Source organism: Ascidia mentula, chromosome 1, assembly GCF_947561715.1.
Source record: "Ascidia mentula chromosome 1, kaAscMent1.1, whole genome shotgun sequence".
Classification (NCBI taxonomy): Eukaryota; Metazoa; Chordata; class Ascidiacea; order Phlebobranchia; family Ascidiidae; genus Ascidia; species Ascidia mentula.
In genome coordinates this window covers 8267564-8294951 of record NC_138566.1, presented here as the reverse complement: position 1 = coordinate 8294951, position 27388 = coordinate 8267564, and the positions used below count along the sequence as shown (strand labels likewise).

General features: G+C 43.8%; 1 protein-coding gene across 1 annotated transcript; it reads left to right on the top strand.

Annotated features, from left to right (window-relative positions):
• The first annotated feature begins 268 nt into the window (after positions 1-268).
• On the top strand, positions 269-26672 carry LOC145908431 (uncharacterized). Its single transcript, XM_082996076.1, is given in 50 exon segments — positions 269-320; positions 664-714; positions 1003-1207; positions 1944-2106; positions 2165-2320; positions 2383-2575; positions 2645-2788; positions 2858-2984; positions 3534-3699; positions 3849-3983; positions 4299-4496; positions 4622-4765; positions 4875-5034; positions 5103-5291; positions 5405-5529; positions 5604-5745; positions 5823-6012; positions 6084-6269; positions 6437-6548; positions 7114-7299; positions 7373-7508; positions 7573-7702; positions 7783-7919; positions 7999-8189; positions 8297-8494; positions 8623-8780; positions 8892-9093; positions 9169-9388; positions 9504-9606; positions 9691-9816; positions 9920-21485; positions 21557-21698; positions 21773-21879; positions 21955-22113; positions 22239-22358; positions 22429-22564; positions 22636-22826; positions 22896-23061; positions 23128-23293; positions 23360-23468; positions 23534-23824; positions 23909-24053; positions 24125-24230; positions 24467-24734; positions 24811-25164; positions 25233-25372; positions 25544-25979; positions 26047-26244; positions 26311-26452; positions 26587-26672. Coding segments are annotated over 50 exon segments (19653 nt in total).
• Positions 26673-27388: the final 716 nt, after the last annotated feature.

Here is a 27388-nt window from a genome sequence, read left to right as displayed (position 1 = left end):
CAATGTTTTTCTTTTTTCTTTCCATTACAGGTCGAAGCAAGAGCTCCAGCCTTTTCTCTTTTTTAATCCCTCAGCACCTTCGCTCCCTCCATTACGGTTATAAAAGACGCGAGTTCTTGCAAGAGGGAAGCAGACGAAATTGTTACTGGACAAGACGCGTTGCGTAATTGTCTAATGAGGTCAGATATCGTGTTCAAGAAGTGAAACTCAATGATAACAAGAAATATTAGTCAACTAACAATCTGACCAGACGCAATTTATTGCAAACATGGGGTTTTGGACATTCGTCCTATTTTCGCTGGTCGCGAACGGATATTCTCGTAAGTATCGTTGTTGTACATCACAATATATGATACTGTATTAAATTTAACATTTTTTGGGTCTAACGTTTGTAGAAGCTTTACTTGGAACAATGGCTTTTTGCTTGTTTCCAAAATTGTCAAAAAATAATTTAGGTTTGTGATTTACATTTGTGAAAATTAAATTGTAATTACAACGAATAAAAATTCTTTTCGAGATATTCGATACATATAATTATGTTAAATTAGATAAATATCTGAGCAAAGTTTCCCTTCGCAATTGTCTCTAACATTATTAGCGTTTTTTTACTTCCATTTTACACGATTTAACTGGATATTGTCAAAATGTAAACGTTTTATTCAGGGCGAATCGATAGGGAGCCGATATCTTGTCCGCTAACCTGTTATGGTGAGTGCCATTTTTATTTTGTGATATGTTACGGTTATTATTACTTAAAGGAAATTCCAGAAAAATTGCTTTCGTGTGACAGCGTTGTACGTTGCAAATAGTAGAGCAGAACACAACGAATGCACTCGCAATTTATCTTAAATTTTGCAAACAAACGCTTAACGCGCAATACAACGTTAAAATTTTTGCTGCACTAAAAATCCCACTTAGACACTTAACAACGAACATGTAATTGCTCGATTAAAAAACTCATGACGAAAATATAAAAAAACCTTTGTTTGACAGCCGTCACAGAGGTTTCCGGATATTCGACTGGTAAAACGTACACGTACGAGTACAACACCCAAGCCGTGAGCAAAGTTAGCGGAACTGCCGACCAACAAACTGGTAACATTGGATTCAGTTCGAAAGTTACACTTCACGTACTTGGAGCTTGCAACATTGTGGTCAATTTTGAAAACATTCAAAGTTCGACCGTGGCAAGCATCAAAACATTAAGGTAAACACAATTATTTTTTTACCTTTATACAGAATATCGTAGTGGCAATACGCCCTTTTTCGGCGAAAACTTGTTTTTTCGAACCCACGCGAACTGCGTCCCAAGTGATCACTTTGGAAAACATGTTTTCCAAATCGGGAAACTCGTTTTCCGTAAATAGAACCGGTGGCCTACTTTTCGGCGCGCATCTAAAAAAAGAAATACCATTTGCTTTTGTTGCTTGTTAGTATAATTGTTTGTCTGCCAGAACACAAAGTGGCCTGCATCAATAAGACTATGCTTCAACTGTTGGTTGTACGTTTTGTTTTAAAATCGGGCGTTTTCGTATTTCAACCCGATTGACCCGCCGGCTGCATTCGCCCGTGTTCGACCTTTGGACCGAGCAGTGAGCACGGACGGACTTCGGTCGACGTTAGCCGGCTGACCACTCACAGCGCTAACAGTAATGGGAGGAGAAAAACAATGGTGGGGGTGTTATGTTGTCGGCCACGTCCGGGATCTTTTGGCACTTAACCACATCTTAAATAGGTCACGCACGCTGTGAGCTACAAAGCCATGCCCCGTTGGTATTAAATTCACTGCGAACTCGCACCAAGCACAAAACACCGAATGAATTTCCTCGCTGGAAATCTTGTACATGCATTTATTGTTTGATAGAATTTATGACTTGACTCATCACAATTATTAATTCCAATACATAGTCGTGTGTCAAGAAACTTACCATTCAACATTTTAGCGAATCTCTATCGAAACATCCTCTACACTTGAGCTGGCAGAACGGAAGAGTTGAAGAGATTTGTTCCCATGTACAAGAGGACACGACAACCTTAAACATCAAGAAAGGCTTTCTCTCTGCAATACAAAAAACATTTCCAAATAATCAAGCGGATTCGTACGAAGTAAGTTACTTTGTCATTAAACAGAGTTTACAACGTAACAACTTGCGTGGTTTCATAGTCGGACGTAACTGGAACTTGCTTGACGAGTTATTCGACGGAATCTGGACCCGGTGCGAGCAACACTGTGAGAAAAACAAAAGATTTTACGAAATGCACCGGCGAAAGATCCAGATACCAAACCTCGATTCTCTTCAACAAATACCAAGCAGACTCGGTACGGAGCCACCTGAAAGCACAGCTGAAACGTAACTGATTTTTTCAATGTTTCCGTTGCAGAAACGCAAATCACTGCTGAAATCGAGCCAAGACTGTAACCAAACATGGACACAAGAGGGTGTGCTTTCAAGATCAACCTGCAAGGAGAGACATGTTTTCAGGCCCCTCTCGTATCGATCAAAAGGAGCGGAATCCGTCGTCACCCTTAGCCTCGAATTGTTAAACGTCCGCGATTTTGATGAGATCGCCACAGGTAGGAATACAACATGAAATTAACGTTAACAAAGGTAACTGACTTTACAGCGTGCGTTATTATGTGTAGCTTTGACTGAAGTCGAGGACGTTCGTCGGACCACTTTAATGTTCGAAAACACACCGAATGAGGATCTTACAAGCGAAGACGATGGACCTTTGACGACAGCCATTGAGGAAATGTGTGATCTGGTATCGCCAAATGCACCGTCGGGTGAGTCTTCGCGATCCACCAACACAAAGCAGGGAAAGCAAATGTCAAAAACTGTTGTTTTTTTTCCAGATTTGTTGCCTGCGGGATATCTGAAAATAGTGGGAACAATGAAAGCACTGAAAAAAGAAGGACTCCGCAGGGCCTGGGACTCAGTGGCGGGCGGTTCTGTTTGTTCATCACAACAAGACAAGATTAAGTGGGTGCAAATCTCTGTTAGTGATTATCCTCTTGTGTTTGTTCTCTTACAAGTAGGAAGGCCTGTTCAAATGGGCGCAAGACACGTCGTTGCGTTAACGCGTGTCATTAAATGACTTGCTGTTTGCCCCGGGTTGTTACTGTCTTCATTCGTATGGGCTCTCGCCGACAGCAAGATTTACAAGTTACGACAATTGCATAATTAAAAGCGACGGCTGTTCTGTCTAAATTGCGTCATCACTTAAATTTAAACTAAACTTTCTCGATCTTAATTACCCCCAAGCATGTCGCCATTCGACCTTACTCATATTTTATGATGTGCCCTGCATGAATTACTTGATGCTATCGGTTTAAAGCCGACACGACCTTCTACAGTTTTTGTAATTACACATTTTTTGTCATCACAACCACACAAGAATAAGGTTCTCAAAGCCAAAACCATGTTTAACAGATTTCAAAACTTACACAATAACAAAACCACATTTTAAACAAATTCGTCGCATTTAATATCAGTTGATTAGTGTGATTTACAGTCCAATAATGCATTCAGACAAATGTTCTTGGATTCACTTTCGATGTGCGACACGGAATCATGTGTTCGCCTCATGGTGGAGTTGATCTCATCACACAGCGTGGAGGAACTGCAAAAGTCAGCCTGGATTAGTTCGATTTCGTTTATTTCACAACCGACGGAAGCCATTATAACGGCTGTGGTAGTAAGTAAAATGAAGAAAACAAGTTGCTGTTTTCAAGCCATAAAGATAGAGTTTATGTTCGCTCAACCCATGATAAGTAAAAACTAATTTGTGTCTGAGAAATTATCTCGAATAATCAAAATTTGAGTCGTTCTTATTGTCATTTTTAGCCTTTGGTCGAAGGCTTGGAAGGAATGAACGCCGAACCATACCTTACTTTGGGTTCATTGGTCAACCGTTTCTGCAGGGACAACATGCAGTGCGAACGCAACGAAGCAATACAAGAAGCAGTCGCCGCGCTGCAGGTGACCGTTTGTTTACGGAGTAACGACAGTCAGAGCTGGCGCCAAATGCGACAGGAGACGGTTGTTTATCTTGCCACGCAGATGTTCTATTGTGTCCGCCGCATTACAGAACAACAGTAATTAAGAGCCACCGGATCTATAATCTCGCTGCAGGGCACGAAGTGATTACCGCCAAATCACTTACAGCGTCTTTGCATATATCAGTTACAAACCCCACATATTTTCCGTTGATTGAAATGAAAACATATTTTCCATTCCGATAATGTAACGCTGCGAAATACCGACGATTGTATTTATAATTGTTGCTTGTTTTAGATCCCACTGGGAAGCAACTGCCACACAACTAACGAAATGGAAAAGCGAAGAATCATTTTGTCACTTCGAGCTTTGGGCAACGCTGGTCAAAGCACTGCAATTCCTGTTATCAATGCCTGTGTGTTGGAAACAAGAAACAGTCCAGATGTTCGTCTAGCAGCAATGACGGCTTTCAGAAGACTATCTTGTCTTGCTGACGTGAGTTTGTCAGAAACTGCAACACAATGCCATTAATGCCCTTGTTGCAAAACTTTTGTGCATAAATATGTTGGTTGGTGCTTAAAAGAAAACGGCAATAACCTCCCAACCAATACTTTGTGCAGAGGTCTTCCCTGCGGGTTGTACTCAGTGACCAGCAAGAGGATTCAGAAGTGCGGATTGCTGCATACAGCGCAATGATGAGATGCCCATCACCCGATGTCCTTCGCTATGTGGTATTGCTCATGCAAACTGAAGAAGTTAACCAGGTCGGTGAATACAAGGTTATTTAACGTTGTTAAACTACGTTAAACTCTCTAAAAAAAGGTTATTTAACGTTGTTAACTACTTGTGACTTAACTACGATGATTTTTACAGGTTGGCTCTTACATTTGGAATCACGTCATGGAAGTCAAATCATCGTCTGATCCACTGAAAGGATATTTGCGTGCGCTCTTCACCAGAAGCAATTTGTCAGATAAGTTCAGCAAAGACAAACGAAAGTATTCGTCCTACTACGAGAAGTCCATTTTCTCCGGTAAAAAACTCATCCATTCCCTGAGATACTTTAAAAATGCAGAATAAACACTAATATTTCTATTGCAGAAACGTTGAACCTCGGAGCCGCTATGGATGGCGACCTCGTGTGGTCAACTAAGTCTTTCATACCAAGGAGCGCGCGGTTAAATCTGACCATAGACTTGTTTGGAGGCGCCTTTAACTTGTTTGAGATCGGTGGAAGGGTGCAGGGAATAGAACGTGCACTCGAAAGAATGATCGGACCGGCAGCTCAAGGTACACGTTTACCCTTACTACTATAGTGTTGTGTCTTTTACTCAGCAATATTTAGCAAAGGGTTTGTCAAGCACTAGGATATTATTTATGCGCCATCCCTTTGTGTTGTGTAGAAAACGCCTTCCTGGCCACTATGTTGGGATTAGACAAAACTAAATCGAGAAATAAGCGTCAAGCTGTGACGAAATATGATGGAAAACTGCAAGAAATCAAGGAAAGACAAACTGATCTAACAAAGGTTTGTCATTCGACCAAACACGACCGTTTGAAACACGATGGTTATTTTAATGTATGTTTGCGTTGCTTTATCAGGAAGACGAAACTTCGGCATCTGTCTTTATGCGAATGTTCGGAAACGAAATGGTTTTCAAACAATTCGGTGAAGAGATTGTCCAACCAACCGAATCCGGTTCCTGGTTTGGAAGCTTAAAAGCGATGTTCAACCTTGCAACCGGTAACCGCTCGCATTATCACAAAGCACGAGTGAATTTATCTGTTTGAACAGTATAGTTACGGGTATATTTTTCACAGGTGCTGAGTATTCCATGCAGCACAGCCGTATGTTGGCCGATAGCAGCATGACTGTCCCAACTATTGCCGGATTTCCACTCACTCTAACTGTAGCTGGGGCGAGCACGATGGACGTTTCGTTTGGAGGTCAAATTGATTTGAACAAAATCCTCTTCGAAGGTTTCCACGTGGGTGGTTACGTCAAACCAAAGTAAGTCTCGTGTCTGCTGTTATCCAGAAAATCATTCTTATCGCAAGCTAACTTTTCGCCACGTTTCGCAGAGGAACTGTGGAAATCAAGGCAAGCATGTCCACTTGCATTGGGGCCATGTCAAGAGCGGGCATCGACCTACAAACAACATTGATGACCTCGATGGACGTGAACGGGACTGTTTCGCTCACTGACGGACAAAACTTTCGCGTTAAAGTCGATGTTCCACAAGATCGAATGGATGTCGTGAATTTTAGGTTTGTCTTTACAGACAGAAACGTTTTCCAGTTCTTATATAATTTAAGAAAGCACCCTAAAATGTGGTGAAGGCTTTTTTTCCGAAACCTGCAATCATTCAATTGACATCAGTCTGGTATTTTTGTAGCATGATATATTACCGTTTTGTACGTATCATAAAAAACAGATCCCAGATCTTCATTGTACAAGACGAGGATCGAACATCTCTCGTACCAACCGCACCCATGAACACAGAAAGTAGATGCACTGAGACGGGAAGCCAGTTGCTCGGAATACAGGTAACTTACTTTGTTCTATTTTTTGTATATTGCATTTTAAACACACGTAATTATCGCACGTATAAAACATACCTGGAGTGCTGCATAAGGCGATTACTATGGCATTATCATAAGAATATTATTAACTACGCAAAGTGGAGCCAATAATATGAATTGTGTAAGCTGCAAACAGATGGCCACTGGTTCGACCTAAAAGGTCTTATCAGTGCAGCTGGTGTGACTTTCAGACGACTTTGCTGACCACCCAGCTGCACTGATGAGAACTTTTAGGTCGAAACAGTGGCCATCTGTCTGCAGATTATAAACTCCTTCCACTAAATGTATGTGTCCTCCCAGGTTTGCTTCCAATCATCAGGCCCAAGTTAAGAGCCAATAACATGAATTGTGTAAGCTGCAAACAGATGGCCACTGTTTCGACCTAAAAGGTCTTATCAGTGCAGATGGTGTGACTTTCAGACGACTTTGCTGACCACCCAGCTGCACTGATAAGAACTTTTAGGTCGAAACAGTGGCCATCTGTCTGCAGATTATAAACTCCTTCCACTAAATGTCTGTGTCCTCCCAGGTTTGCTTCCAATCATCAGGTCCAAGTTACTCTGATAGTGCCGATGATGAGCGACCATTTTTCCCGTTCGCTGGTCCGGTTGACTATCAGTTCGACATTCGCAAAACCGACCCGTCTTTGAGTTATTACCTGCTCGAAACAAGATACGACTGGCAGACGAACGGAGAATCTTCTATCCCTGATGAGGTGAGCATTTTTCTCCAACATACGTTTTGTTTTAAGTTCGCACGGTATTACAACACCCGCCTAATGAATTTAGGTGTCTGCACGTTTCTTCGTCGGCACTCCCGGATCTCAAGTTGACAGAAGCAAAGAACTCAATATTCTGTTCACCTCGACCAGCAACAATTTCAACGTGCGACTCTCCACAGCTGACCGCTCCCTGCAAATACAGGGTAAACGACGTGTTTTTATGTTGCACCGAACGGAAATGGAATGATTTACACTGTTGCATTGCAGGACACAAACAGGACGCTGGCTCCGAAAAGAGCGCAGGAATCGAGGTGACGATTGATGAAATTCAGTCATACTTAGTGGATGCAAATATTCTTTACGAAAAGTCGCGTAGCGGGGGTCACATTTGGAATGGGTAAGTCTTATCTCCAACTTGGCATGGGAGAAGAAAACAAAAGCAGGTGCACTCAGTTAAGTAAAACATTTCGTTATCAGTAACGCCAGAGTGAGTACGCCCTCAAGAAGAGATTCTCCGCCAACCATTAGCGGCTCCTTCGGTTATTCGGAGGGGAGACAAGTGGAAGGTCGAATTGAAATTGCTAATGTGTTGCAAGAGCCGATTGTCCTGCAGGGTACGTAGAACACTTTAGATCTCTCGACTGTTTCTGTACATACACGTTCTTTATTGATTTCAATGATCAACATTTGCAGCTGATGCCGAGAAAACAATGGAAAATAACCGCGCTTCTTACAACGGAAACGGGAGAGTGCAGATTCCTGGAATAGGAAACGCGGACGGCCAGATGCGAAGCTCTAGTCGCGATGGTCGGGACCGAACACATTTGTCACTCAACTACGCTTTGTTTGGTTTGGAACAGCAGACCGTCACACTTTCACACAAGGTAAACATCATTACTACAAACCATTTTTGGATGACCTGCATGACGCTACATGATAAAAACAGCAAAAAATAATAGAAACATATGAATAACGTAAATTTTGCTTGCAGTACAATGATAAGTCTAGCGAGGAGGAAAGTCAATGGAGCATTGTGACAGATGCCTCATTCTCCCAGTTTCCTTCCTTAAACCACAAGATCAAACTGGAACACAGCTCTTCCGGCGAACAGCTCGACTCCAACCTTGTTATCAGCTATGGTTCTTTGTACGACCAAAAGGCGAACACTCGCAAGTTTGCGATAAAACAGGTAAACATTTTTAAACTATACGAAATGCTAAAAAATTGCTTATTCGTGTCGTTGTTCATATGTTTTGTCCAGTTATTGAAAATAAACCAAAAAGTCAGGACTGAGAAATTTGACTGTGTTTCAAACAGCTTCTTTCCAACTTATCTGACGATGTAAAAACCCACGTGGAGGCGTCATGGAGTCTTTCTGTCCCCGAGTATGACGTCGACTATAGAGCATCTCTACGACACGTGTTTGATTGGACAACGTCACAAAACAAGATGGCGGTTCTAACCGGATCATTCAGGCACGTTTTTTTTATAGTTAGGCTGTCAAATCTTGGCGTAATATGCACTGAGATTGTTCCTATATGTTTTTTCTGCTATCATTTAGTTAAATCTGACATCCTATTTTACAGTAATTCCCAAGACTCGAGCCCGTTAAGTTTTGATGTCTTCGCATCGGACAAGTCAACTGAACGCAAGACAAAGCTTGAAGGTCAACTCAAGTTTTCGACGCCGTGGGCTGCTATATCTATCCTACAACGACTGAGCAGTGTGGAACCAGGCAGGATGTTAGTATTCGGAAACTACGCATTGGGGCAAGCAAGCGGACTTCAAGTACGATTTTTATAAGCAATATAATTCGGTTTATGGTCCACAGTACATTTTAGCCTGACCTAACAAACTTTGCAGATGCAAATGGTGAGCAACATAACCAACTTGGAACGGGAAGTTGGATTGTCGATGCATCTCTACCGCCCTGAGGTCGCAGGGGAGTCGCAGCGTGGAAGAACGCTGAACCACGATTCGAGCTACGTACAACCGCTGCCGTCAGCTGAGGACATTTTCCTTTTCTCCACTGAGTGGTCAACGAACACGGAATGGATCCCGCAGAACGATTTTAGGCTTACAGGTGCGATTTGTTGAGTATTTAACTTTGTACACAAATAAAACGTATGTTAATAACTAATGAGTAACAAGGAACTGTATATGTCACTCTATTTTTACAGTAATTTTTGCTTATTCAGGACAAACATCATTAAAAAGTCTGTGGAACAACCAACTTGAGATAACAACTACTCTGAGTCAAGAAACCACTGGAGCTGTTCCCGATATACTGGTTGCGAAGCGGTAAGCATGCATATACTTTTTGACCAAACGTACCACCTAAATTAAACTATCACGAAGTTTTTCATATTTCAACCTGTTTTTTAGGATAAACCTCCGTTTGAATCACCCATCTAAAGAACTCCGTTTTGTCGGCGAAGTGCAAACTGAGAAATCCACACAAAATAATCTGTTTCCAAACGCCGACTTGATGAACCGCAATTTCTCTGCAAAGTAAGTGTAGTGGCTTTCTGATACTTTTTTCGTGAAAAAAACTTTTGTTACCGCTGTGTTTAGATTTTGTTGGTGTTCTTGAATGTAATGTATCAACTTTCAGGTTTTATTGGAGTGACGCTTTACAAGCTCTTAAGCACTTGGAACTGACAGGGGAGGCAAGTCGATACTTTCCATCAAACGGCAAATGGAATGGTGCAGAAAACAGGTTTGACGTTTCCTTCGGATGTCAGCACAATGACCAGGCGTTGACAAAGTATTTACCAACAAGCTCTAACTTTGACATGTCGTTCTATGCACGACCAATCGTAGCATCGCCATTATTTGAAATGCATCACATGTTCGGTACGGAGTTGGAAATTACAATCCCCTCCCTCTGGAACGACCTGTCAGTACACCTGTCCAACGAGATGCGAATTGGATCAACGGATTTCACTAACTTTGATCTGTCAAAGTATACGAAGTACACATCTCCTTCGAAGTGGCAAGTCATGGGTTTTACATTCCCCGAACATTTCGAAAATCACGCTAGTGTTTACAACACACCATCGCAAGGCTCTGGTTTGTTATTCAATGTAACCATTGATAATGACAAGAGCTTGTCGATGGAAGCCAACTTGCGATCCACACAAGCGACAGCGTTTTCGGTGAACGCCAAGTGGCGACAAAATATGTCAAGTATAGCTGATATATTCGCCTTACTCCCAAGAAATGTGAAACTAGAAGTAGAAGCTGATTCAAGCGACGAACAAACTGCAGCCAGCGCGAATGTTGTCGTTGGAGAAGACGACGAACAACGGGCTTGCAATATTTCCGCTTCAATCAACCCAGATGAACGTCAAATTTTGCTCCAAATGCAACAAAATCTCCCATATCTTATCAACGATTTGAGTATCCCCTCACCAGTGCAGATTAACTTAAGAATGCTCAACCGTGACCAGCAGGAAACTTCCAGCATTCTTGAAATCAGCAGCGCTCGAGATGTTCTATTGACGGGTCGCGTCGTTCTATCAACACCGCAGGACTTGACCGTCGATCCGTACTCCTTGCGATTTTTGTTGGAACACAACACGCAAATGCCTATCCCGATATTGTCGGAGGTGGTTCTGTCCGCACATTGGAATCCGGAATCAAAATACAGCACCGCTATTCGCATGGCCTTGGGATCTCAAGAAGCACAAGCGGAAATCCAGATGGAGGTTGCCGAAGCTCTTACACTTAACTTCAATCACCGACAGGACTTACCTTATTTGAATGATCTCGGCGTTCCGCGGAAGTCGAGTATTGTCATTTCCCGATTTCTAAGCGATGGCATGGAAGTCACGTGTCGTGTCGATTCCTTCAAAGCCAAGTTCAGCTGCAGCGCGACAACAGACCGCGTGGAGGCTGGGTCTGTTCGCAGCAGGTTGGTAATCCATATGACGCACAACTCGGCTTGGCTCCAGACGAATGTGCTTCTTCCTAAGAAGGTTCGCGGTAGTTTGGTTATGGAGGGAACAAGTAACCCCGACCAAAGTCGAACAACGTCTTCGATTGCGATGGACGTTAAGTTGGATGACCGATTCGTTCGTGGTGACGTGGAGCATGTCAGGCAAAACGAAGACGGAAATGCTGTGAGCGCGGAAATAGCAATCACCGGCAGTCATAACCTTGACAAGCTGAATGAAGCAGGCGTTCCTGATGAATTCAACGCAAGGTTCAACGTTCACAAAGTCTTCAACGGATTTAGGCTGAGGATGTCCAGACTTTTCGAGGAAGCAAGGAAGCACGTGGAACTTACAATTTATCAGCGCGACATTATGAACGGTGAATTCCCTGGCGTCAAACTGGCAGCTCAGCTTTCTCACAGTATTGATTACCTGGAAAACGCTGGCTTGCCACAATCTGTATCAGCAACCCTGCAACTAGAAGAGCTGGATTGTTGTATTGGTTTCTGGGCAAATGGAGAGCTTGAGTTGGGCAGCGAAAACACAATCCGTGCTATGGCATCGGTTAATTGCAACGGAACATCAACAACATTTTCAGGCAACTCAGACGCAAGCGGTTACTTTGTGACTTATTATGGTGTACCTGAGACGGTGCAGGCCCATGTTGAAGCGTATGCATTTCACGGGGATCAGTTCGCTGGTTTAGTTGGTCAAGTATCCGTGGATGACAATACTGACGATTTCAAAGTCCACCTTACAATTCCGGAATTGCAAAATGCTCAGGATAGTTACCAAGTAAGCGTCCAGCACACTTTTGAGGAACTTAATACTCGCTACAATATTCCGTTCAATTTTTCTGCTATTTTCACCGGAAAAATTACTCCGTGGAGTTACGCAAAGGGCAACATGGAATTTAGAATCGACGACCAGTACAAGTTCTTTCGATTTAACACCGGATACAGATTTAACCCAGAAGAGCGCGAGTACAAATTCGACTATTCAATGCGCCACAACTTGGCTTTTACCAGTACGACTGATGAAGACCAGGACACCCCTTCCAAATTCGCTTTCGGTTTAAAAATGAAGAGCGGCTACTCAGTGTGGTGGGACTTCGCGATGTTTCAAGAGCGACTGAAAGGCAAGATTGGAGTTGATGTAGCAACTGATATGTACGGTTTTACGTACAACGTTCGTCACACTTTTGGAACCCTCGTACGAATGGGAGTTCCCAAAGCTGTCGAAATGAGCGCGTCACTGTTAGCGGGTGCGAACAACACGTTTGGTGCAGAATTTAATGCTGAGTTATGGCGCCGACAACTGGGTCTCACAGCAACATTCAGGTACCAACCTGGTCACCAGACCGAGGTTATGGAATTAGAAATGGGAACACGTCACGACTTTCTGAAACTTCAAAAATTCGTGCCTAACAATCTACGCTGGAAAGTAGCGTTGTCAAGAGAAGGTTCTTCGAGAAGACAGTTCGCTTTCTTCTCTGTTGTTAACGAAGACAAAACTAAGTTTGACGTGTTGTTGGTGATTGAACCAGAATCGTACCAAAACCAAATGCTTTACATAGTAGAAATCAGTCGCGATCCTGTGGATTTCAGTTTGTTCGCTTCTTCGGAAGATTTGGAGAAGTGGCCAGTTTCTGTGCGCGCATCAATAGCCCAACCGCGAAACAGAAATCGCGTGGAGTGCGGCGTAGGTTTGCTTTTCTCATCGAACCGAAATTTTCACTTATCTTTCGGAGGAGGACAAACTCGCGCCAGTGAGCAGGAAATGGATGTTGTGTTGGAGATGACCAGCAACGTACCAATCCTTCGTTCGCGAGGCATTCCAGATGCTATACATAGCACCGCCAACATGCGTGTGGAATCTGGTGAAACAAACCGCAGGATCTACTCCTGGAACTTCCGTACTAGCAACGGCAAGCACATCGATCTCGATCTTACTGTGCGACGTCACTCGCAGGATCGATACGAAATTAGCTACATATCTTCACAGAACTTTCAGTATCTGTCAGAAGGCTTAGGTTACCCGTTGGAGATGCAAATATCAACTCGCCTAAACATAGAGGAAGACCAGATCACTTTGCGAGCCAGGGTGATGCTCGAACAACGATCTCACTACACTCAGGTCATGATCCACTTCCCGACTGGCAGTTCTGCGGAAGGAAGAACCCAACTTTCCAGGTCGCTTCAGGTTTCTCACGACATTCCATATTTGCAGAATCAACTTAAGATGCCTCGAGATGTTGAAATAGTGTTTAACTTTGATGGTAAATACAATCCTTCACTATCCTCATGGATTCAATCGTTCGAGGAGCTTCGACCGTCTTTCACCGTTAACATCGACCAAGTAGCCGCACTGGAAACCTCTGTCGTCCTTAGCAGAACGAGTAGGAATTTGGATGCGACCATCAACTTACAGCACGATTTGGCCATTATGAACCACTACCAAATTCCTCGAAGCAATAGACTTAGTGCACAGCTTCAAGCGGAAGACGACAACCAGATGTTGGAAGTAGAGTTGGTCTATGATGGTATCGCACAAAGTGTTACTCTAAGAACCACGAACCAAATCATAGCAGTTGGCACAAAACGCGCCCACAGAGAAGCTAGCTTCAGTGTCAATCATAGAATTATCGCTTTACAAGAAGTTCTACCCAATTCCATGAAAGTTACAGCTCGTCATATGATACGTAAGATTTTGCCGGCGTTTGAGGTTGGTGCCACTTTGTGGTTCGGTCACTCTAAGTTCGATGTCACAACCCAACTCAATGAAATGCCCGGCGGCGAAACCAGAGGCTACGCCCTTCGGTTCGGCATCAACCAAGATTTCAGGGAATTGATTCAAATGGGCGTGCCAGAAATGTACGACGTTGTCGCTTCTCTACAGCCATCCAGCGGAACAACCGATGGTGGCACTGCTCAAATTACTTTCAATAACAACGGTGGAGAGGTGAACTCTGTTGCAGTGAAGATGGTAAGGGATGGAAAAACGATGAATGTGACCGTGGTGCAGGATGTTCCCCAACTGATCAGTGCTGGAGTTCCTCAAACCATTAAAGGCTCCTTGTACTATTTGAACATTCCGAACTCACAGAATCTGTCGGCAAGGATCTGCTACGAAGAGAGATGCTTGGAAGTCTCCGCGTTATACTTGTACGATGGTACGGCAAATGCAATTATTGCGTCTTTCGATGTCAAACATGATTTTGCGGAATTGACAAAGACGATACCATCAGTGATGAGCACTCGTCTGACTGGACATTTGACTCCCGCTGGTGTTTTCGCTGGTGTCGTTACCATGTTAGGTGAAAATTCCTTAAGTGTACAAAGCGGCTTCAATTTCACTTTGCTCACTGGCGAGTGGGCAGCCCGCACTGAAATGTCCCACACTTGGCTAGGGCTGGAACAACAATACGACATCCCGAGAGATTTCGCCATGAGCCTTTCGATGAAACGCGCAAACAACGACCGTTGCGATGTGACGGGTAACTTTAGAGTCGGAAGCAAAGCTTTTAACGCCCGAGTTGTTTCCACAACGACCGAAGATGGAAATTACGGCGATTTCACCTTGTATGAAAGCCACAACTTCGAAAGGTTGGCCTTGATGCAAATACCTTCGAATTTCCGTCTTAGCGGATCTTTCCAAACAAATGGCGACATGCAAACAGTTAATTTGGAATCGGAGCTCAACAGGTTTTTAGTGAACACGACCTTTACCATGACAATGCCAGCATCAGGACTGTACGAAATGCGGGTGGAAAACAGTCACAATATTCCAGAGGCGCCGATCTCCAATGACTTTACCATCAGCATCACGGCCGGATCCAGCGACGATTCTGGATATGAGGGTGAGATTCGCACTCAGCGTGGACGCAAGAAAAACTCGGCCCGTCTCACCGCAAAGAAAATGGCTACCTCCGACAACGCTAACAGCTTTAAAGCAACTTTACGACAGGATATGACGACAGACCTGGAAGAATCGTCGGTTTGGCGTCAGCTAGCTTCAAGCATTGACGTAAATCTTAATGCTAACATCAATAGTGAAGACTCGGTTATGATGATGCGTTGCTCTGTGGGCGACCAATCGTTCGAAATTAACTTTCAACAAACCCGACAACCAGATAACCAATGGAGAATTGCAGCTTCCGTTGACCAATCAGTGAACTGGATTCAAAATGCTTTCCCCAAACTACCCACCAATTTTGCAATTACCGGCGACGTTTCAGGTATCGAAAATGGCTACAGAGGAGACTTGGAGTTTCAATACGGAGACTTAAGCGAGAGTATGAAAATCGAAAGCACGTACGGTTACAACAGGGACACCCGGCGAAAGGAGCTGGTTCTACAGACTAATCACGACAGTGTAAAACTGATACAGGAGTACGAAATTCCAAGGCACATCAGGGTAACAATTTTCCACAACTCTGCAAAGACGGAAGACACGCGCAGTGTGAGCGGAGGAATTTTGTTGCAACTCGATGAGAAGCAACTGCACGCAACAGTTCAAGCTAGCATGGAAAATGTAGCAAATGAATTTAGGCCTGTCTTGCGATTGTCTGTGGATACCGGCCATGACACGCAGATCGTGTCACAGAGATTTGCCGTTCCGCGCAGCCTTCGCATATCTGCTGATATAACCCCTACCTCGGATGGGATGACTTTCCAAACGCGCATTACGCAAGAAGCGACGGAAAACACAATGTCCGGATCAATTTTAGCGGTCTTTGATCAAGCCGAGCAAACGGCAACACTGACCATCAACTTGAATCACGACATGAACGTCCTCAAGGAAGCTGTTGGCATGCCCCTTGCAACACAAATTGAAACAATGTTGTCGGTGCAGAACAACTGGAAAGAGATCCGTGGAAGCGTTGCTATTACCAGTGACGAATGCCACTTCCGTTCTGCTTCGACTTTTAATATTTCCGATTCGTCGTTGGAGATACAGTTTCAACAGGACATCCAAAACTCGCCATCACTGCAGACTTACCTTCCGTCATCCTTAAAAGCAAATTTTGAAGTCCAGTTGCGGGATAGCTCAGTCACCGTTTCCTACGTGCAAACCATTGATGCAGAAATCCGTGAAATCACAGCGACTTGTGGTTTTGCAAATTCATTTGGTGAGAATATCCGTCTCGAAATCAACGCATCGTTCGTCCAGTCGTTCCCAACTTTGAACGAATTGGGTTTTCCATCAGAAACACGCATCGCATTCACATACCGAAGAATTGATGGCCAACACACTGTTGAAATTGATGTAGCCCTCGGCAGTAATGTGGCAGCAGTAGCTTTTACTCTGAAAAATGCTGAGCAAAATGTCCGGGTTTCTGTGCGTACCGAGGGGCTTCCCCGCGACGTCCGCGGTGCCATCAACTTTTTATGGGGAGACCAGACTTTCTCAACGGCTTTGGAATACTCCTTACAGCCGGCCGAGAATAACCGCGCTGATGTAACCGTGACATGGTCGCGGGACCCAACCAACAAACGTAACGAGGTGCAGCTGGAGTTAAGTCACAACATTGGCGACTTGGCTGAACTCGGAATCACGCGCGAAAATTCCCTCACTTTGTTCGTTGGCCAACCTAAAGAACGCTCGTGGTTACTTGGGTTTGAAATAAACCTCGACGAGAAATCACTTCAAGCCAATATTAACATCGAACTTCAACAATCAAAGATTACGGCGACAATTCGCGGTCGCAACAGGGTGCCTTGGTTATCCAACACATTGGGAATGGGCCACATCGGAAAGATGGAGATGACTGCCCAGAAGGACGAATTAAATAACATATATGGTTTTGAAGCCAAATCTACAATAGACGGTGAAACTCGGCAACTGTTAAACATTAACGTGGTCGCTCCGTCGGTTTCGAGTTCTGGTATTAAATTTCTGATCAACGTCACACACGACCTGCCGGTAAATTTCGACAAAGAGATCGAAGTTAGCGTTGATTCATCGTGGAGAAAGTGGGAGAGATCTTCAACGAATGTTGCGCTCCAACTGGGTGAGAAGAGTATTACCATGGTTAACAGCGCTGCAATAATCAAGTCTGACTCCGGTTTCCTTTACTCCTCAGCGCTCCACGTTGAACACAACATTGACATTTTGACGCAGTTAAATATTCCTGCTGTGTATAAAACCAACATGGAAATTGATCTCGCCAAAATTCGGTCGTCCTTGAACATGACCACGTCGACGCAATCTTCGAGTTCTGCTGAAACAAAAGTTACGACAGTTGTTTTATCATATCTCCGTAACGAGACCTGTGCTATAGCATACGGGGAAGTTTCCAGCGACTGGGACCTGATCACCATGCCCAGGAAAGTCTCGGCATCTGTTTACTTGCATACTCCTTCTAATCTCAATGGAAAACTTGGTTACGAAATGACCATGGACAGCTATTCGAATCAAGGAAATTTGGCTTGGAGCCTTGTGGTTGTCGAAGACGGTGTTTCGGAACTGAGCATTCAGGTGAAGAAAGAGTCAACTGGTCAAGAACCAAGAAACTTGGTATTGTCCGGCGCAGTCGGCAGCAATCCGCAGAAAGCTCGTCAGGAATTGGTGATACTGGTAAATCACAGTATGGAGCAACTTGACCTTCCACGAGAAAGCCGCCTTTGCTTCCATTTGAAACAAAACGATGAAGAAACAGCTGTAGGCTTTAACGCCAGTTCAGGTCAAACAAATGTAAACGCTCAGTTGTCTTACACCTGGCTAACCCACAACCAGCTCCAAATGATTGGGGTGCTTAATCACAATGTTGCCAGTTGGATGGATGGTGGCACGGTTTCTGTGCTTGCCTCCGTGCGAAGCGCAAGTGTTAGTCTTCAAGCTGCATTGACTCGTGACGTTTTACCTGGAGTCCGTATGGAGGTAATTGCGAATGCAAGCTTTTCAAAGGACCAAGAGGAAGACGGCATGCAAAACGTGTTCATTCTCACGTTTAATGCTGACCATAACATCCATTCCGACATTATTACTGTGCCAAGATCTGTAAAAGCCGAGGTTACGGTCAACACCGTAGATCTGAACAATGCCTCAATTGGCGTTCAGCTTTTTTCCGACAATGAGGAGAAAATTTCCTTTAACACCGGATACAATTTGGACAGAAACCTGAACACGCTGAACTTGCATGTCGCCAGTCAGCAGAAAGTCACCGAATCGTTGCCACGAAAGACAGTTGGTTTGCTCGGCGTTAATGCCAAAAGGTACACGTCCGAGATTGAGGTATATTTCCGTCTGACTAGGGACGAAGTTTTGAACCAAATCAATGGCCGGGTGTCATACGTGACTGCTGTTCCGTTAACCAACATAACCGCACAAATTGACCACGACTTGGATACGCTGAATATTCCACGTGTTGTTCGTGCGTCGGTGGAAGTTGTGGTTCCGTCAAAGGCCGATCTGATCTTGAGCATTGAAAATTCCCTGACCTTAGATGACCAAACTTGGACGGTTAAAAGCGTTATGGATGGCAACGTTTACCGTATAGGCAGCGATCGGTATCCTTTGGGAAGAATGGATCTTTCATTTGTGTTTGTAACCAACCTGTCCACGGTTTTGAGTGTGCCTTCCAAGATCGACATCGGCGTCAATATTACCCGCGTCGGCAACTACATATTCGATTCATCCCTAACCGCAAATGTCAACAACGGTGAAAAAGTATTCGAAGCCTCTCTCAGCAATGCACAGAGTGGCGGAAAGGCCAACTCCATAGAATTGCAGTTTTCTCTCGATCACAATCTTGAGATATTGGAAGATGTACCACCTACAATAAAGATTCAAGCCAGCGGCTCGAAGGTCGAAGGAGGTTTTAGTTTCTCTATCTTTAGCAATGTAAATCAAAAGCGCGTGAAACTGGGCGAGATGTTGGTGCAGCGCAGATTTAACGGCGCCACCAACCGACAGGAGTTCACACTGACTTTTGATCACAGTTCGAATGTCCTGTTGGGTGTGTTCATCCCTGAACATTTTGAACTGAATGCATACAAAGAGGTATCTGGTGACACCAACGCTGTAACCGTCTATTCTTACGACCTTACTGCATCAGGAAAAAGTCATTCCAGCACGTTGACTTTGACTCCAAATTCATTCGACCTTACTTTAGATCACGACTGGGTTACTCTTACACTGATAACAGGACTTCCATACGCCACCTTTGTTAGTGGTAAAGCGGAGGGTTCGTTCCCGTATTACAAGTACAACTTAACTTATTCTGGAGATCTGCGCAAACTGGAAACGACACTAAGGCTTTCCAAAGAATTGGAACACACTTACGAATTCGAAACGGGTCTTACTCATAACATGAAAACTTGGCAAATTCTCGGCGTCCCGATGCGGAACCTGCTGAAAAGTAGGGTGGCTAAAGGAGTCAACGACATAGAGGGAAATCTAACGTTGACGCTTGGCAAGCAGTTGTTTACCACGGCTGTTGGAATCAGCAGAGAGGAGAGCCAGACTAAAGTTTATAGAATGGACATTTCCACCGAGCATAACATGGCTCTTGCTTATCCAGAAAACGCCTCATTGCGAGGAGAAGTCTCTTTATCTGAAGACTCAATGGTAAATGCAGTATTGACGCTTTCTTTTGATGAAGCCAATGCTGTTTTGCGACACACGGGAAGCTACCAATTCCAGGACTGGCCGCAACGTGGCAGTATGGAAGCTACGATTTCTTTCGAGAATGGCGTTCTGCTTTTCACTGACGCTGGCGTTCCACGCAGCATACAAGTCACTACTTCCATGGAAAGAGCAACAATCAAACAAGTCACCGGCAGAACACAAGTGGAATTGAACGGCGATCGTATCTTCAATGTGGTTTATGACAAAGAGCAGAACTCCGCTTTACAGTTGTCTGTCGATTTTGGTTCAAATTTTGTCATTAACGTCAAAGACAATACTCTGATGGAAGAAGAAGGATTGGACTTCCAAGTAGAATTCGGTGATGCGAGCAGCAATAAGTCAGTTTTCAGCCTCCGAAATCAGCCTTCACCTCTTCTTGACCTTGAACTGAAACTCGATGCTCCTTCATTTATCCCCGAAGGTTTTGTGACCGGACCTATTATGGTTTCTTTGTTTATTGATGAAACCGAAACGGAGTCGGTTATGGCGGAGCTTAAAGCAGTCATGGGCGAACAAGCTATCGCCTTCTCACTTCAGGACGTTACGTTTAGCTTTGATAGTACGGAAAAGTGGTCGCTGTCTTACGTCCTCGCCGTTCAACACAACGTCACTCTGATGGAAGATAAGTTCGGTTTGCCCAACAATTTTTCCTTTAGAGAACGTACCATGGTCGACACTGCGCTGGCGCAGCTCATGTTTTATCAACTCCAGATTCGTTCAAATGACGAAGAAAAGTTACTTTTTGGAGCCGAGGTTAACAAAGACGATCAGTCCGAGCTAAACTTGCTTGCCAAGTTTAACCTAAAGCAGAGTTTTGAATCGTTCGATGGTATTGTCCCAGATAACGCACAAGCTCAACTGCAAATTAATGCCCGGAATGACAATATTTTCGGGCGAGTACTTGCGGTCAACGTTTTGTTCCAAGCTTCCGGTGACCAGATGTGTAACGTCGATGTCTTCTGTGGCATTGGGAATGTCGGCGCCAAATTCGGAGGAGGTTTATCCCATCGCAACATTATTTGGCTTGCAGAAAGCATGCCTTTGAACGACGAGGACAACCTAATGGAAGCTCAGTTGGAGTTGGTAGGACAGACAACCGACCACAGCTCTTCGGTAACATTCCATAGAAGGGTGAAGGTGTCTGGCCTCGTTGGAGACCGCCAGATTCAATCACAATACTTAGTTGAACGAAGAGAAACTGGCGAAGAGTTCGGGGCAACAACGATCAACTTCAATGTGACGCACAACGTCGATGAACTAACAGAAATTGGAATTGCAAAAAGTCTTAATTTGGAGGCTTCCTCTGTGGCCTATTCTGACAGCGCTAAAGTTGCTGCCACGGCCGATTGGACCAACGAAATGGGCGAGTCCAAGCTGGTGAACATGAGCATGCAGTACGATGGTGGTTTTCCCGCTCGCGTGCACGGTTCACACACACTTTCAGCACAGCTAAATCATCCATTCCCAGGACAAGTCCCTTCGCAGATAAGTGTCAATGGTAATTTCGAACTTTCTGATTCACACATCATGAACGATTGGAGAGTCAGCTATGACGGAAAAAAGCTGCTCGCACAAAAACGTCTTGCGGTTTCCGAAAACGGTCTTTATCAGGTAAACTCCCTTTCACATAGTGTATATTGTTTTTCTGGTAATTTTCACTATTCGTGTGTTCCATTTTTCAGGCTGATGTGACTGTCAGGCTTCCGTTCCAAATTGCCGACATGCAGAGTTTGGATATTTCCAGTTCGTTTAACAACCAAGGAAAAGTGGTCACCTTACTCGGACGTGTAGCTGTTAACGAAGGTCATCCTACGTCTGTCACAGGTAAATATATTTAAAATGAAACAGCCACGCAATTTTAGCATCAGAAGGTTAAAAATCGTTATGCTTGTTCATAGGTCGATGGACGTCGCTGGAAAGTGAATTGACTTCAAGACAAGGTTTTCTTGCAAAAATGACCGTTGAACCAGGAAATCTGTCGCAGATTGTGCCGCAGTTTGATCAGGTAGAGTGTCTTTTTAAAAAGGTTGCCTAACAAGCTATATGCTGGAAATAAAATCATTGATGTGTTATTTTACAGCCTGCCATGTTGGAGATTTCTGCGGAAAAGACTTCGAGTACAGGGGCAGTTTCATTCAACGCAACTTACCAAGGACAGGCAGTGGCTGCATCGGTCGAAGTATCGAGTAGAAATGTTGACTATGTCACTGTGAACATAAACGTTCAACAGCCATTTGACGTAAGTCGGCAAAACAATTTTTACAACCTTTTAGGTCGAAACAGTGGCCATCTGTCTGCGGCTTATACAATTTTTTACAATCACCTGACAGTTGGTTTCAAAAATATCAACATTTTTAATTAAAGGAATTGATTATCGGAACATGGCCTGTAAGCAAAACGTCTGAGGTGAGGGTGATGATGGATAAACGAAACACAGAACGTTTGATTGGAACTGCGGAAGTGAGCGGAGATAAGATGGAAGAGGTGAGTAAAACCCAGTCTGTTCACGTGTAATTCATGATTATTTAAATTTTAACCACCTGTAAAATTTTAGATATCGCTTACTGTGGAACTGATGAACAATTACGGTAGCACAATGTACGGAATGAAGACTACGATGCGACGCGGCGAAAACACCAACAATGACAAAATTTTTGCCTTTACACTAAACAACAACACTTACGACAGCGGTAAGTTGACATAAATCAGTTACACAATGCCGGTGAATTACCTGCCTTTAACTTGAAAACCCAAATTAAAGAAATGAACTTCACTGGAGAGGCTACGGTTGAGTGCACTAGCCAAGGCTTGTTTTACGGACTAGTGACGTCATACGCTAAATCAACTAGCTCTCGCTCGATGTTTGTCATCGCCAAATATGATCTCCTGCCAACCAAGGAACTGGGATTGAAATGGAACGATAATGTTGTGTTGGATCGCATGGAACTTACGGTAATTCTACGACAACAATAATAATAGTTCCAGTACAACAGCTTGATGCTAAACATTTACCTGACTTAGGTTCTTTCGCCGATCTTGAAGCCTGCAAGCATCGTTTTTGAAAAGAATTTAGATGTTTACGGTACCCAGTACCTTATCTCGACTGATTTGGCTTCGGTTCTTCGCTTTAAGCAGTCGATTGTGGTTGGCCGCGATGGCATTACACTCAGCTCGGGATATTCGACCAGTAAGCTTTAGCTAAATAGATTAGATTTTAAGTACATGTCTCATGTAAAACTTGCCTTCCTTTTAGATAACAACGCTGGTGACCTTTCCGTCATGGGAAGAAGCAATGCGGACATGTTGTTCATCCGAGTGTTTTTGGATGAATCTTCTGGACCTCTGATTCCACGTGAGAGCGACGTGGCGCTTGCTTCTTTAACGCGACCAGTAGAGGGGTGGATGCAACTTACGCTGAGGTACAAATATCAAACAAGCATAATAATTCTAAGGTCGCATATGTTTCACGTGTTTGTGTTTCTTAGATCGAGGCGTAGCGCTTTGTCGAAGCTCGTCGTTGATTTGGACGCAGTTGAAGGGGCTTTATTACAACTTATGGATGATATAAAAGTAAATACATCCTCAGATCAAATGGTGAGTGTGGTTGTTTCATTTTAGACACTCCAAGTATATTATAATAATCTTGATCTATTATGCAGACACCGTTTTTGGATTCCTACAAAAGCAAGTTGGAACGAGGATTCGCATGGATGAAGACCGCATGTCGAGATGTTCAGACGTCCAACCTGCAACGGAGCTATCTGAGTCAGAATGAACACATCAGTCGGCTGCTCACTAAACTCGGCATGCCTCTCGATCAGCTGAGAACTGCTTACTACGATAGCCTGATTAATGTGCTTAAGGATGAAGTGCAGCGCAGTACTGCATCATTCTTTGGTGCAGCGGGGCATACGAAGTTAGGGTGGATGTTTGTTAAGCACACAAACGAGGTACGTTGTTGCTTGCAAAATACTTGGATTTTACAAAAAAATCTTTCTGTGTGATCTGTAATATATTTTGTTGCCTTTTTCCAGATTATTATGCACCGAATTGATACTCTCGATCGAAAGTTGTACGAGCTTGTCACCGGATCAGCCGCACCTTCCAGTAAACTTCTGCACTTAGGAAACGAGGAGTTGCTCATTAACTTCCCCACAGTTTATCCATCACAAAGTTTAGGTACAAAGAAAACTTATATCCAAGGCTAATTTCCTTTAGAAACACAAATTAAGGTAAATCTTTAAATACAGGATCAACGCCGACAGCAAACGTCTTGCGAGATTGGTTGGCTGGAACTGTGGCCACCAAAGTTATCAGACAGATTCTTGGATACAATATGCGCGACAGTTACTACAGGTATTGCAATCAAACCCTGGTGTTCTTAAATAAAACACGTTAAAGTATACTATGGTTCATAAAATATGAAGTGATTATTTTTAGGAGCGCATTTAGCATCGTGTATGTGTTTGACGTTTTTGTAACCAACAGTGTCCAAAGTAGTAGAATCAAACACTGATGTCAAAAGTTATTTGCCTGTGTGGGATTCAAACATGTAAGATGCATTATCTAAAGAAAATACTGCAACGTTTCAGGTGGATTGCGGAGTGGAATGCAGACACCACCGCACCTCTATCTCCCGGTTTCGCGAGCGTCATAAATGACAGACAGATTGCCACATTCGACGGGAAATTGTTCGACCTTGAGGTTCTCGGATGCGCTCACCTCCTTTCCCAAGATTATTTGGACGGCAACTTCTCTCTTGTGATGCAACGGACACCTGAGGGCGCAAGCTCGTATCTTCTTAAAACCAAAGACGCTGAGGGAGTTTCGAAAACACTTCAGATTCACTCCAGTAACTCGGTAAGTAAAATTAGTAGCCTGCTTTTTCGTCTGAATTGAAACTAGAGAGTATATAGCGGTTGTTTCATGGTTTCAGGTCACCGTTAATTCCCAAGCCGTTCGCCTTCCGTACGAAGATGACGTCATTAGCATCGTACGTACTCACTCAGAAATTGTGGCGACTGCCAAACGACGAGACGTGATTCTGACTTGCACAACCACCGGTTCAGCTGTTTGCCAACTTCAACTTGGACCGTTTTACCATGGTCGGGTTTCCGGTCTTATGGGCACAATGGACAACGAACCCGAGAACGACATAGTGGATGTGGAAGGAAACAAACTTGGAGACCCAATGGAGGAACAGGAGAGCTGGGCAGTGGTTACCGACACAAACTCGGTGACATGCTCTTCCCTTTCCACCTCATCGTCCTCTTGCCGTGAAGAAAACAACGTAAGTCTGAAGATTGTTGCAAGTCAAAACCAAGTAAAAGAATTTCTCAACGAAAAATAATTTTACAGGTTTGTGAGGCGCTGTTCGAGTCTTCCGATTCAGACTTGCGGGCTTGCTTTCCTGTCGTGAATCCTCGCCCATACTTGGATGCTTGCAGGAGACGACTCTGCGACCAGGACACGTCTTGTAGCTTGGCAGCTGCATACAGGTAATTGTGATTTTCTCACAACTAAGTTTATCATACGAATGTTATTGGGACTGGATGGTGACCAAAATCAGACGCTTCCCCGAATACTTGTAATTCTTTCTTATCACTAGTCACGACAAAGCTTGGCAATATCATAGCTTTTCATAATTTTTATCATAACTTCTATTGCAGATTGAAGTGCAATAAGCTTGGCGCGAAAATTTCGACCCCCGAGACATGCGTGACATGCCCGGTAGTCTCGGCTGACCAATCAACTTTTACCATGGAAACCGTATTCGTCATGGAGGGTGGATCATGTTTCACCGACCTTCGCGAGACCCTTCCTCGTCTCCTTCGTCTTCTCGGAGCGAACGAGGTCTCACGCTACGGTCTGGTTGTGTACGGAACTAAAGGAGTACAGATCCACACAATAACGAATGATGGACTGGTTATGGGAACTGCACACAGCCTGGAAAAGATGCTGAAACATTTGGTTGTTTCTTCGGATGAAAGTTACGGCCATCTTGCAATGGAAGCTCTAAAGCAAGCAGCTCTGTATCCGTTTGCAGCCTCATCCAAAAGAAATGTGGTCATGCTCACGTGCAGTGATTGTCAGCAATCAGCAAATGTAAGATATTTTTGTAAATTTTGTTGTTGATTTCAAAGGTTAACAATTAAAACTTTCCTCTGTTCAGGTCGATGTGTCAGCAGTAACGGATCTGTTCAGCAGCTTTGAAATCAACTATCACTTGCTTCGCAACCAAGGAGTCGCTACTTCACGTGGCAACAAACCAAGCAAGAACGTTGTTGTGGGCTATGATAAAACCGGAGCTTTTACGAAAAAATCAATACGTGGAGATCAGCCGGTTGCGATCGCTGATCAGATGAGACAGGTAAGAGATGGCATGGATTATGGGATTAAAGTGGCCGTGACTAACTCTGTTTGTTTACGTCTGAAGGTTTTGGTTTCGCCAAATGACGTGTGTCAGAATATGTTGTCGTCTGTAACCGACGGTTCAGTTTGGAGCGCAAACCAACTTGCCACAAGAACTCGCACTGCCGGAAAACTTGTAACTGCAGCCGTTGCTAAGCGATTCACAGGTTGGAAACTAGGCAAACTAATTGTGTAAAGCAATGCAAAAAACGATATTTCGGACGTACATCACATTTCAAAAGTGTATAATATTGTTGCTGCTTAAAAATGGCTTGGTTGGTTAACCTTAACTTATTCGCAGGCGTAGCAGCAGCAAGACGATGCGAAAGTTGCAAATGTATCAGCTTGCCGGAGGGAATCGTGCGCCAAGTGTGTGGCGCCTGCTAAAACTTCAATGACCAATGCACCATGAACATGCAGATCAAACATGAACTTTTTTGTTAACATGCGATTTTTCTACCTTTTTATTCCATGGTGTTTTATATGGGCCGAAAAAGTGTTCAACTAATTTGTTTTGTCAGCAATGCATTTTTCACAAATAACTTCTTTTGCCAGTGTCTTGTCATTTAATGTACATAACATTTTCTTGTACTTGCATGTAAGTAGCATTTCGTCAATATTTACTCAAGAAACCCGTCAAGACGGCAGCCTTCCAACAACGTTCTAACCGATAAACTACCTCAAACCCTGTATATAGATGGTGACAGTAATGCTTATACTTACCCAGAACATTAACCCTGTACATAAACTCGCCTCGCAATGCCCTTACATTTGTACTCCAATGAAGCCTGCGGAAATGTGGTCTGTTCGACCAAAACCACTGTTGTTGCCGAGTCCATATCAGCTAACTGCCTATTGTTTACCCGTGTAAAGTGGTTGAAACCGAAATGAAACGATTTGTTTGAATCGTGTGTTGCAGCGTGCCCTGTGTGCCATTCGTACAACGTGTTTCTTTTTTAATACAATGGTGCGTGTTTCTAACTAACGTTGTCGAGTATTCAAAACAATTAAAGTTACTGCAGCGCAGATGAAACCGAAGCCCTGTCTATACTAAAATCTGAGACAGAGTTTCGACAAACGGCATTAAAGATAAACCTTTGTCT